This window comes from Oryx dammah, unplaced genomic scaffold, assembly GCF_014754425.2.
Source record: "Oryx dammah isolate SB20612 unplaced genomic scaffold, SCBI_Odam_1.1 HiC_scaffold_27, whole genome shotgun sequence".
NCBI classification, from domain to species: Eukaryota; Metazoa; Chordata; class Mammalia; order Artiodactyla; family Bovidae; genus Oryx; species Oryx dammah.
In genome coordinates this window covers 74232995-74246959 of record NW_024070211.1, presented here as the reverse complement: position 1 = coordinate 74246959, position 13965 = coordinate 74232995, and the positions used below count along the sequence as shown (strand labels likewise).

General features: G+C 36.4%; 1 protein-coding gene across 9 annotated transcripts in view; it reads right to left on the bottom strand.

Annotated features, from left to right (window-relative positions):
• Positions 1-13965, bottom strand: part of R3HDM1 (R3H domain containing 1) — a 162788-nt gene that overhangs the window by 17800 nt on the left and 131023 nt on the right. For all 9 annotated transcript variants that reach the window (XM_040228513.1, XM_040228506.1, XM_040228507.1 and 6 more), the window contains 2 exons: positions 13348-13502; positions 9285-9436 (listed from right to left, as the gene is read on the bottom strand). In XM_040228513.1, coding sequence (XP_040084447.1) covers positions 9285-9436; positions 13348-13502 — 307 coding nt within the window. The remainder of the gene's footprint in view (positions 1-9284; positions 9437-13347; positions 13503-13965) is intronic.

Genomic DNA, 13965 nt, shown 5'->3' with positions numbered 1-13965 from the left:
AATTCAATCAAAAGACATGTCAGAAGGGTAAAAAATGATACAACTATTAATATATGCTGTCTATAGGAGACACAAAGGCTGAAAACAAAAGGACAGTAAAAGATACATCAAACAAACAGTAATCAAGAAAGCTGGTGTATCTATATTAATATCACACAAATCAGACTTTGAGGCAAAAACTGTATGAGACAAAGCATTTCATAATGAAAAAAAGATCAGGAATATGTAACAGTTATAAACTTATCAGCTCCTACTAAAGGAGCAATACGTGAGACATACACTGAAAAATGAAAGGAGAACCATACAATTCAATGATAGTAGTTGGAGACTTCAATATAACATTTTCTTAACTCAACAGCTTGCTGGATCTTAGTTCCCCAACCAGGCATTAAACCCAGGTGCATGGCAGTCAAAGTGTGGAGTCCTAACCACCGGACTGGCAGGGAATTCCCAATACTACACTTTCAGCAAGGAGCAGACGAACAATACAGAAGATCAACAAGGAACAGAAACCCTGGACAACACTGCAAACTAACTAGACCTAAAAGACATCCACAGAACACTCTCCAACAATAACAGAATTTACAATCGTTTCAAGTCTACGTGGAATATTCTCTAGGATAGACCATATGCTGGGCGATAAAGTGAACTTCAATAATTGTAAAAGAACAGAAATAATACAAAGTAAATTCTCCAACAACAAAGAAATGAAATTAGAAATCAATAGCAGGATAAAGTTGGGACACACACATGTAAGTACAAATTAAGCATTACAATACTAAGCTACCAATAGGTCAAAAAAGATGTCAAAACAGAAACCAGAAGATACTTTGGGATGAATGAAAACATAACACACCAAACTTTATGGAATGCTGATACAGCAAGAGTTTAGAGGTAAAATTATATCGTAAATGCCAATATTAAAAAAGAAGAAAGGACTTCATTACTGATGCAGTAGTAAAGAATCCACCTACCAATGCAGGGGACATGGGTTCAATCTCTGGTCTGGGAAGACTCCAAGCGCCATGGGTCAACTAAGGCTGTGAGCCACAACTGTGTAAGCCCATGCACTCGAGAGCCCATGTGCTGCAAAAAGCAAGCTTGTGTGCCACAACGGCTGAAGCCTGCACCCCCAGCATCCATGCTCCCTAATAAGAGAAGGCACAGAAAACGAGAACTCCATGTGCCACAAACGGAGAGTGGGGGCTGTGCTCTGCTTGCCACAGCTAGAGAAAGCCTGCATGCAGCAATGAAGACCCAGTAGAACCAAAAATAAGTAAACAAAATTAAAAATAGAAATCTCAGATCAATAATCTTCATTTTCACGTTAAGACACTGGGGGTGGCCTGGGGGAGAGATTACCAAGCTTAAAGCAAACCAAAGGAAGTGAAGAAGAAAGATTATAATGGGAATAAACAAAACAGAACAGAAAAGAGAAAATCAATAGAAACCAAGGGCTGGATCATTGAAAAGATCAATAATGACAACTTTTTGTTTAACTGACCAAGAAAAAAGGAAGGAAAACTCAAATTACTAGAATCAGAAACAAAGAAGGGAGATTACTACAGACTACAGAAATAAAAAGGATAATGAAATAGTATAAAAAACTGTATACCAAGAAAATAGATCAAGTTCCTAGAAACATACAAACTGCCAAAACAAACTCAAGTAGAAACTGATAATCAGATATAAACAGATAATCAGAGTGGACCTATAACAAATGAAGAGATTGAAGTAGTAATCACAAAACAACTTACACACACACACACACCCTGGCATACAAGGCTTCATCACTTTATCACAGAGAAAAGTTAACAATAATTCTTCATAAACTATTTTTTTCAAAACAGAAAACAATACTTCCCAACTCATTCTATATTACCCTAAAACTAAAACCAGACAAAGGCACCACAAGACAACAGACCAGTATCTCTTATGACTATAAGAAGTCATAAATGCGAAAATCTGACTGAATGTGATTTATCCCTGCGTCATTTAATATCTGAAAATCAATTAATGTATATTTTTTCTCAACATGATACAGAGTACCTACAGAAAATCCACAACTAGGGCACTCTCCGTTCCCCTTCTGATGTCTATGTCAGAAGCTTTCTCTGCCCCTTTTCATACTTCAATAAAACTCTGCAAAAGCTCTTGAGTGATCAAGCCTGGTCCCTGGTCCCGAAGCTAAATCATCTTCTTCGGAGATCAAGAATCCAACACCGTTCACCATAAGCTATCAACATTGCCCCTGTTGAGAATGTATGGTATAAATATACCACGTTTCTAACTTTTTGTTGCAATGAAGAGCCTTAATTTTGTATCTTTAACGTATGCATTAAAATATTAATATATCCCCTGCCACCAAAAGAAAATCCACAACTAACATTATACTTAAGGTGGAAGACTGAATGCTCTCCAGTCATGAAGACAAGGATGTCAGCTCTCTCAACGTGTACTGAACGTAACACTAAGGTTCTAGCCAGGGCAATGAGGCAAGAAAATGAAATAAAAGGTACCAAAACTGAAAAATGTCACTGTCATCATTCCTCTCTTCTCTTTATGGTTTTGCAAATATTATGACTGTTATTTCAAATTATTATTTTTTTGATGGGAGAAAAGGACCCAATGTATTCTTAATTAATAATTAATTTACCTGAAAAGCAAGCCCCACATATCTACAGCTTTTACCAGCTATGAAAGATATCTTTGAAAATTCAAGAAAAGATGGCAAGAAAATGTGTTCTAAGAAGTCACTTGAAGGAAAGAAAAATAAAAATGCAAAAAAACCAAAAAAACAACAACAAAAAGAAAAAAGTCATTTGGTTTTCTGCCTTTTTAAACCCTTTGACATCTTACTGCCAATGACTGGCAAACAAGCTTCCTGAACATTACTTAGCAGACATGTGCTGTGTTCCCTGAAGATGCTGTAAGTAATCCATATAATCCATTTGGGGACTGTAGCAGTCTGAGTATCGCAACATTTAATTCATTAATAATAAAAAGAATGAAGCAGTTAACAAAGAACAAGCACTCTGAATCTCACTGGTCCCACTAACTGATTCACCACCTGTCACAACCTGAGTAAAAGAAAGGAAGTGAAGTTGCTCAGTCGTGTCCAGCTCTTTGCGACCCCATGGACTAGAGCCTACCAGGTTCCTCCATTCATGGGATTTTCCAGGCAAGAATACTGGAGTGTGTTGCCATTTCCTTCTCTAGATCTTCCCAACCCTGGGATTGAACCTGGGTCTCCTGCATTGTAGGCAGACGCTTTACCATCTGAGCCACCAGGGAAGTTCAATAATCTGAGTAAATTCCAACCAAATTTAAACCAAATTTAATCAGTCTAGCAGGAAAAAAAAAAAAGAGAGATAAATGAAAGTTTAAACCATTCAGAGGTTACTCTGTGTTTCTTTTGGATCATTTTTGTTGGATTTCCCTATAAGTAACACTTTTTCACAACCTTTTTGGAGCAGTTTTAATTTGGGGGGGGTGGGATAATAATTGTGGCAAAACTCTGAGGCAGAATTACAGAATTAAAAAGAACAGGAGTTCTATGTTTTGTTAAATGTCATCAGACTGAATTATGGACAAAATGGGCTTCATATGCCCAGAACCCATCAATGTTTGTCTCTTTGCTTAGTATCTTAGTATAACTAAGTGTTTTGTCCTTTTGGGGTTAAGGGTGTGTTAATTCTCATTTTTTAAGATAGCTGGTGAGAGTGAATATTTTCTTATGGGATAATTTAGCACTAGTTCTTGCCAAGTGGGTAAACTACTTATTTCCATGAATTGTTTATTTGTAGAGTTGCAATATAATCATCCTAGAACATACAGAGGTGATAAAAATGCTTATAAGCTTGTATCAGACATCTGTCACACTTATCTGTATCTTGATGCTTTCTTTTTAAAAATCTGTCTTGATGTAACTGTGCTGATTCTTTACATTAAAACAACCTTTAAAACATTCATCTATTCTTTGATCATGTCTATCTTGAATCTTAATGCTTTTTATTTTTTAATGCTTTCCTATCTTGAATCTTATATCAGTGAGAAAAGCAAAGCAATTAAGTATTTTCATGAGCTCTTCACCACAGCTATCTATGTAATAATATCTGTACCAATGCACTCACTTTTTTTCCCCATTTACCACATATGAATCCTCTACATCTTATATATAGCTTAATGATTTCCATTTGAGTGTTTACTCTCATCCTTCTTGGGGACCTTACTCCTCTTCCCTCTCTGCTATAGCAACATACCTCTTTCTGCTGTCTTTCAATTTCAGCATATAAAGACTTCTTTTTTCATTTAAGAACAGACTACTCTCTTAACCTTATTTTCCCCTCCTCTATACTGCTGAAATTCAATGCTCCTGCTTAGGGATGCAATTCTCAACAGTTGTCTCTATCTACTGTCTCCGATTCCTGTCCTCCCATTCTCTTGGCTTTTAGCTCTTAAAGTCTTCCCCCCATAATTAAGTAGTTTTATTAACTATTTAAAGGGTTTGAAACATATATACAAGAATACCGAGAAATATGAAGAATCTTAAAGAACTGTATGATATAAAACTATGTAACCTCCATTTGGATTAAGAATACCAAGTCTCCACACCTTCCCTCACCATTAATTCTAACTGTTGTGTAGTAGTGCTCCATATGGTAGGTTTAACATTTTAAACAAATTGTTTCTGAAAATTTTTTTTTGATTATTGAGATTTAAGGATTTTTGATATACTCTCTAAGAACTTTTTCAAATATATGATTTCCCAGTCAGTACAGTGCTTGACTTTTCATTTTTATTCTTTTGTGGAGCCAGCTTTCATCTGATATAATTTTCTTCCTGTATCAAAGACTTCCTTTAGAATTTCTTGCAGTGCAAGTGAGCTGGTGATTAATTCTTTCAGTTTTTGCATGTCTGAAATAGTACTGTTTCTAACAAGAAATCTACCAAATTCTTATCTTTGTTCTTCTATATGTAATGTTATTTTTTCTCTGGCTACTTTTATAATTTTCCCTTTAAGTTTTAAGAAATTTCCTCTGTATTTTCTTTTGCTTGAAGTTTGTTGAAATTTCTGGACCTGCAGGTTTCTAATCTTCATAAGTTTTGAAACATTTCAGGATTATTCAAGTATATTTTTTGTCCTCCCTTTTCCTCTCTTGAGGATGCCAACTGCACATGCATTAGGCCGAAAAGTACTGATACTCTGTTCATTTTTTTCCCAGTCTGTTTCCTCTGTTGTTTCAGTCAGGTTCAACTGACTGATTTCTTCCCCCATTTTTAGCCTTTGTTTCTTACTTCTTTGCATACTTGACAATTTTGGACTGGATCCCAGCCATTATGAATCTAACCTTGTTGAGTGCTGGACATCCTTGAATTTTTAATAATATTTTTGAGCTTTGTTCTGAGCCACAGTTAAATGGAGACAATTTAATCTTTTTGGGTCCTGCTTATTTAAGGCAGGACCAGAGCAGCTTTTCATCTAAGGCTAACTGTCCTCTACTACTGACACAGTATTCTTTTAAGTCCTCTACTCACTGCCTCTTGTATTACAAGGTTTGGACATGTGGGCTGGTAGGAATATAAACTATTCCTCTCCTTGTGTGAGGTTCAGGGATTGTTCTGCTTGTTTCTTTTGAGGGGTTCTTTCCCTGACATTGGGTAGGTTTTGTACATACATGCACCAGTCAGCAATCAACTCAGACTTAAAAGGGCCCCACTTAGATGGCCAGAGCAACCTCTTTGAAACTCTCTTCTCTTCAGTATCCTGCTCTGTAAACTCTAAGCCATGTTGGCTTCCTTGGACTTTGAATTCCATCTCGTTAACTTAAGGGTCTTGCTTGGGTTCCCCTGCACTCAGGTGTGGCTTGAAACTCTCTGCAGGCAGGAAGCTGGGGTAATCGTTAAGACTGTTTGTTTTCCCTCTCTCAAGTTTTACTGTCCCTGACTGCCTAATGAAAACTGTTGTTTCACATGTTCCTCTAGTTTTTAAGGCAGATTTTAAATTTGGTCCCTACTACTCTATCATGGCTGAAAATGGGAATCAAGAAGATGTTGGTTTTTAGCATCCTTTCATCAACATGCCTGATACTGTCCTAACATTAATTAGTAAAACACAGACATCAGCATACTCTCAAGGCAGAGAAATTATTCACAAAATAAAATATATAGAATATGCCAGAAGGGGTAATTCTAACACAAAACTTTCCTAAACTTGGCCTATCTCAGGGGATCGCTTGTTATCTAGGTTACCTATGGCCTCGAGAAATATCAAATAAAATGGCAAGCCAGTCAAATTCTTGGGCTGTGAAGAAAGGATGGATTTTGAGAAACAATTTGAAAAAGCTTAAAATTTACTGGAGGAAGAAAGTTGTAAAAATCTAACAAATAATTCAAAAGTCCAAGACCAGGGGGCTCTCTAATGGCCTGCAAGGTAAGAACGGCCCCTCACCTAAAGTAATTCCATTCTTCTCATTAGTAGGACTGTATGAAAAAAATTTGTGCTCAATTACCTCATTCTGAATTCTGTCAATAAAAATTTTTTAGAAATTTATGTTCTCTTTTGTTAAATACTTAAATAGTACCCATAATTTGATACTTTAGCCTTTGAAGTCTGCAATATTTCTCTCTTGGTCTGTTTCAAAATAGTGTGCTGACCCTAGATCGAGTAAGTACTTGTAAGTAAACAAATCCAAATTACAATGACACGAATTTCCAACTCTGATTCTCTACGGTTCCAAGTGGGACATTTTCCACCAAGGTATCTCAAATTTTCCTTTAATTTTCATTTATATTATCACCAAATATTCATTTCTTCTTTCAAAGTTCTTCCCTTCCTACTGCTACCACCACAGTTGAGCAACCTGTCATGTAATGTGCTTAAATTACAACACTTCTCCTTGTGGTCTCCACCCAATTCAAATCCTTCTTAATGACTGCTACTGGGCTATTTTTTTTTTTCAAAAAGATAAGCTTTACCATATCAATTTCATATTTCAGAAATCACAAACACTTGATAATATCAAGAGTCTAAAATACAGATAAATTCAGGTACTCTGTGGAAAAAGATGTTCAAGGCTAACAAATTCAAAGAAAAAAGCAAGATGACAAATAAAATATTCATAAAAATAATTCCACACACACAGAAAAATTCAGTGACAAATGAATTTTGAAACACAAGTGAAAATATCCCTAATCTACTTCAAAACAGAAACACCAAACCTCCCTCCTCAAACCATAAAGTTTTTCATGTATCTGCTTAAAAGTAGAAGAAGCGTTAGAAAGATAAATGGCAAACTCTGAACAGTGATCACTTTGGTCAGTGAATAGTAACTGCTCTGCATGAAGGGCAATTTCATGAGTGTGTGGTTTTTTTGGCTGCTCTGAGCAGCTTGTGGGATCTTAGTTCCCCCAGTAGGGATTAAACCTGGGTCACATCAGTGGAAGCACCAAGTCCTAACCACTAGACCACCAGGGAATTCCCTTACTCCATGTGTTTTTAAGTGGTTTAATTTTTAAATCAAAATTATAGAAAATATAATGTTTAGAACGTGTGATTCTTAACAGAGGTCACATACTATGTGTTCACTGAAAAATGACCTGAATAAAGACATCAGAATTTAACAGCTATCATCTCTTGAATGGTGAGGTTGTGGCTGATTTGCCTTTTCATCCTTTTTTACAGCTTGAAATTTTTTATATTTTCAAATTTTCTACAATGACTATGTATTATATGTATAATCAGAAAGATCTAAACAAGTTAAATACAGAAAATGCTCTTTTAATGGACGAAATACAAGATGTATGAGAAATGTTTTTCTCAATAGAAATTCAGTGAGAGACTGAAAAATGAAAAGATTTTTGCATGAGATATTACCGTTCCTCCCTGTTCTTTAAAGGTATCTATTTAAAAACTATTAATCTAAAATACTAGTTATTATTATCACTAATTTTTGGTGAGTTCACAAGAAATGAAATAACTAAGCATTCTTTCCATTTAACATTATTTTTGTCAATATAATTTACTACTTCATTCTTCTGATAAACACATGCTTACAAAAACAGCCGCTATATCCAATGGAGAGAAAATATATACTCTGAAAAGGAAATGTTTTAGCACCAAAGATAACTTTCGTATTACATTTTATTTCTCTAGGCTGTGTTAACAACTTTTCTTTTAATAACGGAAGTAAAATTTCACTAAAAGATGTGGTTCAGATTGAGACTTTGTTACTGTCAATTATTTCAAAGGATGACTGAGGCAAACAAAAACCCAAAAATGCAAAATGAGTCATTTAGGAGAAATAAAATGAATCTAAGACAGTTCCACAAACAGGACAAAGGGGACACTAGAGGAATACTAGTTTACAAAGATGAGGACACACAGACTATGTAGATGATAAAAAGGACAAAACTTAAAAGCAGATTTTCTTTTCTCATGTTTCATAAAGATTCTGTGAAGCACCTTTTTAACAAAGTTCTGAAAAATAAAGGTTACAGTCTCTTCAAGTTCCCCTCTCTGTATGCTAGCTTTTGAGACTGCAGATCAAAGACAAAAGTATATTCTCCTTTTGAGTTTCAAGATAAAAATGGGAAAATAAAAGGTAAAATAGGAAGAAAAAAACCCCTAACACTCAAATAGAAGCAGTCTGAAGATATTATCCAACTAGCTCGCCACTTTCGCAGATTACAGGAATGAAATTATTAACTTTTTTGAGATTATTTTTTTGTCTACATCACTGACTGAAAGAAGTACTACAATTAGTTGTAAAACTAGTTTCTGTGACTGGTACATGGCTTGCTGAAAGGGACAACACACATGATCTGAATCAGGCTATGTTAAATCCTCATAGTACACGTAACAACACAATCAAATACAAAATTGTCTCAGTGATAACTGATTGGTTGAGTTGAAAGTAAAGATAATTCAAATTCTACTTTTCTGCATAAGGGGCTTCCAAAAGAAAATGGATTGCTAAGCAACTCGAGCTAAGGAAGACATTTTTCAGAACAAAGGCTCACTTAGTGTTCTTATAGAAACCTTATAATCTGGTTATATTTTAGTAAAAACACAAGTGTTTGGCTCAGGACTACAGCTTAGAGTTTACTAATGAGCAATGAGAGACAGACTTTCTTACAAATGTGTAAAACATTACTAGGTTATGGCAACTTGTGTAAGGATGACATGCAAATGCATGAAGTATTCCATATTAAAAAAATTAGCAACAGACCATAATCCTGATAAACAATGAGGAGCTATAAGATTAGGCTTTTTATTCACTCACCTTAAATTATTTTGTTGGCCAGGTGGAATGACGCTATAGTAAACTGGCATTCCTGCTGCAGGCATAGATCCTTGATTAGACTGATTAGGGAACATAACAGGCTGTTGATAAGTGTGATGGGCAATTCCTTGAGAACCTTGAGGCAGTGAAACCTAAAATTTCAAAGACAATTTAAAGGGAAAAAGGTTTTTCAAAACCTTGCAAGGTCAATGTCTCCAGTCTCCCTGAGCTTTTCAAATATGAGCAGTTAGGAATAAGCTAGAACTGCTATAGGCTGTCTTGATAATTTAGTTACAGCATTACTACTTTATTTTTATATTTTTAAAGCCAGTTATTGTTTTTGGCTAGCATTTATCAACAGAGGAGGCAATGGCACCCCACTCCAGTACTCTTGCTGGGAAAATCCCAGGATGGAGGAGCCTGGTAGGTTGTAGTCCATGGGGTCGCTGAGGGTCGGACATGACTAAGCGACTTCATTTTCACTTTTCACTTTCATGCACTGGAGAAAGAAATGGCAACCCACTCCAGTGTTCTTGCCTGGAGAATCCCAGGGACGGGGGAGCCTGGTGGGCTGCCGTCTATGGGGTCGCACAGAGTCGGACATGACTGAAGCGACTTAGCAGCAGCAGCAGCAACAGCATTTATCAAAAGTACAGTAGGCTAGGAGTTGTGTTCCAAAGTAGAAGTTATTTAAAAAAAGAAACTGTTTCCAAATACAGATAACCATTTGACATGGAAAGAATAGTAACATTTACCTCAGGCAGAGCTAAGTAAAACTCAGGTAAGACTCCTGGTGAGATACACTGCATCAGGAAGTATGGGGTTCGGAGCTTAAGATAGCTAGATGTGATAAATGATCCATCCATCCAACTTTACTGTACATGTGACACTGGGCAAATGACTTAACTCTTCTGAGGCCCCAGAGTTCATTATCTGCACAAATGGGATGTCTCTTTCACCTCAGGAGGGCTATTATAATTTCTGTTTCCAGGATCTAGTACAGAAGGTATCTGAGGAACAGCAGATCTTTCAATTCTGTTTTCTACATTATCTACATAGAAACCATATGAACACAATGGATTCATTTCTCCAGTTTCCATAGTTATCTAAAATAAAACCCACAAAGGCATAAGGGTTTTATAATTTACAAGTGTGCCACATTACAGTGGTTTTGGTCAGTAAAAGCTTCTGTTTGATGCTGATGTCAACAACAGTAGTGTCAATGACAGGAACAGTAGTTAATGCTGATGATAGTCAAGGTTGACATTATTGAATACTTACTACCATGTTCAAGTTCTGTTCCAAGAACTTTATGTATATTATTACATCAAGTCTTACTAACAAGCCTAAGAAGGTATTTTTATCATCCCTGTTTTATAGAAGGGGTTAAAACCTTGCTCAATGTTGTACAGCTACCGAGACGAGAAGTCAGGGTTTGAACCCATGCCCACTGGCTCCAGAATCACTTTATGATTCTCTGTATCTGGGCTCTGTGATTTATAAGTTAATGATTAACTTTTAGGTTTTTCCTACAGTCCCTTCAAAATACACAGTAACCTCTGAATTACTTTCAATTTGGCTCAAAGGCAAAGATATCGTTGCTGGTTTGATTTACTCAATTTTATATGACCAAATATATTTCAGTCTTTTTGTCTACTGAGGCAGTGTAACATTCTATCATTATTTTTTATTGTATTTAAGTTAGTGTATATGCTAGGTAGATCTAAGAAAAATGACACAGCTCAATCTAGATGATTTAAGCTACAGATTAAATTTTTAACTACTGGTAAAGAAAACACCTGAAGTACCAAAAGAGAGGAAATGGTACTTGAGAAGGTACAGCTGTAGAAAACACTCTACTAAATAGATGACTTTTCAGGCTTATTTTTTATTTAAAAAAATTTATTTTAACTTTTTCAGCTGAGCCATGAGGCTTGCAGGATCAGGGGTTAAACCCAGGCTCTTGGCAGTGAAAGTAAGGAGTCCTAGTCACTGAACTGCCATGGAATTCCCTCTGGCTTATTATTTAGATGAGTTTATCACCACCTAGCTTTTTTAACCAAATGTGGTAGGAAAAACAAAGCAGGCTATCATTCATCACTTGTCAGGGCAGTATTTCTCACAATCATTCACCCAATGTAAGGATTATATGAAATATCATGAGAAAATGTACCTTGTACAAAAGTATGCTATAGAAGTTATAACAACTGTCTCAGCTCTGAAACACTTTCAGTATCTAGCTCCATTTTTAAAAACTATAATAACAAGGAGATAATTTATTTTAAACTTATATATTTCAAGGTTGATCTTATTTACATAGTGCCTGGGTATCTGATAGATGCTAGACAGACTAGAGGAGGTAGGTAGCATGAACAGGGTCTTGAGAAGGGAGAGTTCTTGGCTTGGTAGTGATCCTGTCTAATGTCTAGCTACAAAGGAAGTGGGGGATGGGCAGTCTCATGGGCCTCTACTTAAGCAGGGATGGTGGTGGTTTACTCGCAAGTTGTGTCCGACTCTTGCGACCCCATGGACTGAAGCCACCAGGCTCCTCTGTCCATGGGATTTTCCAGGCAAGAATATTGGAGTGGATTGCCATTTCTTTCTCCAGGAGATCTTCCCGACCCAGGAATCGAACCCAGGTCTCCTGTATTGCAGGCAGATTCTTTACCAATTGAGCTAAGAGGGAAGCCCCTTAAGCAGGGAGAACCATAGTAAAAAGCAAGGAGGATGTGAGAGAAGATGCAAAATCGGTTCCCATAATGTACCTTTATTCCTTAGTTGCTTTCTATTATCAAAGGGTTTCAAAACTAGACATATTCTTAGTGCTCAAAAAGTCCTTGACGATTTCACATTTTAATTACGACTTTCATTTTCTGGAATTTGCTACAGAATATGCTACCTCCTTTGCTCACATCCTGCCCTATTTTCAGAATATCTTAATTAATTTACGCCCATAATTTTCTTTTAACAGCTAATTAAAGGTTTATATCTTTCTCTTCTGTATTAAGTCCCCAACTTATTCATGGCTGTGTTTCATAATTCCTTCAGTTACTGGTCTGTAGATTATAACCAATTTGTTGACTTGTCCTTAGATGAAATACATGTACATTTACCTTCCCAACTTGATTATTTTTACGTTGTGGGACTGAATAAAATAGCCTCTGGATTTCTTAACAGTAGACTCAACTATAGGAAACCGTGAGGCTAAGAAAACAAACTCACTCGCAGGTTATTCCAGAGAGGTGAAGTGAAGTCACTCAGTTGTGTTCGACTCTTTGCGACCCCATGGACTATAGTCTACCAGGCTCCTCAGTCCATGGGATTTTCCAGGCAGGAATACTGGAGTGGGTTGCCATTTCCTTCTCCAGGGGATCTTCCCGACCCAGGGATTGAACCCAGGTCTCCCTCACTGTAGGCAGACGCTTTATCGTCTGAGCCACCAGGGAAGTCATTCCAGAAAGGTAAAGGAAGATAACATAAATGTCTGAAAATGTGACACAGTATGGGCTAAAGAAATCTAACATATTAATGAGACAGTAGGTATTTCTACTTGAGAATTATGAATTAAAATGCATGACATTTTTAATACAAGACATACTATTTCTTTTCTTCATTGAGTGTGGGGGGGATATCAATTCCAGATTGGGAAATTGTACATTCTTTATTCAATAAACACTAATTTATAATCTACTCTGTTTCATACACCTACATATACCTTTACTTTTCCCTCCTGTTCCACTCTCTCAAGAGACTTTGTAAGGAGCTGAAGAATAGAATAAGATATTTGCTCATGTATGTAGGTAGTTGGAAACACAAACAGGGCCAGAAAAATTTACTGCACAACATTAATATGGTTCAGATATTTTTCAAAAAATTAATGAAGTGAATGAATAATGCAATAAAATGAGGATAGAACAAAATTGCAACAATTAATAAAACTCTTTTAAGACTATAAAGTTACGTATTACAGAAGCCTTTCCCCACATTAAACAGAGAAGAAAGTAGCCCACATTTTATTTATTGAAAATCACCCCTAGCCAGTGCAGGTAGAGTGGCCACGTACCTGATACGATGGCACTGAAGGATAGGGGATGACCACTCCTTGAATCTGATTTCCAATGCCGTTGGGCTGGCCACCAACGAGGCTCTGGCTCTGGGGTTGCTGAACTCCAACTATCCCTTGGTAGTTTTGCTGCTGGTTGGGCATAACTTGATAACCTGTAATGGCACAGTGAGTTAAATTCTGCTTTGAATTTATTTCACTAGCAGTATGTTTTTGTATTTTAAGCAAGTTCTAAAATGACAGAATTTGTTTAAACAGCAAATCTCAAAAGCCAACATTTAAAAGGTTTACTATGTAGGTAACCCAAGTCAGTCAGCACTTCCCTACCCAAAACATTCAAATAAAATTTGTATTCAAAGATTTCCTTTGCACTTGAGGAAATTTATAGGGCCAAAGACTTGGTTTACACAGACAATTACTATTTGGCATATATTACAATTTGATATTAAAAATAATTTTCTGTGGACCACGTCTGTCTACATAATTTGTGGGGCCCAGTGTAAAAGCAAAATGCAGGACCTCTGGTTAAAAAATGGAGAGTTTTGAGGTGGTATTGGCAGAACTAATCCTTTTGGAGACTGGAAATAATGGAAGGTGGGATGACTTTTATAGAAAAGC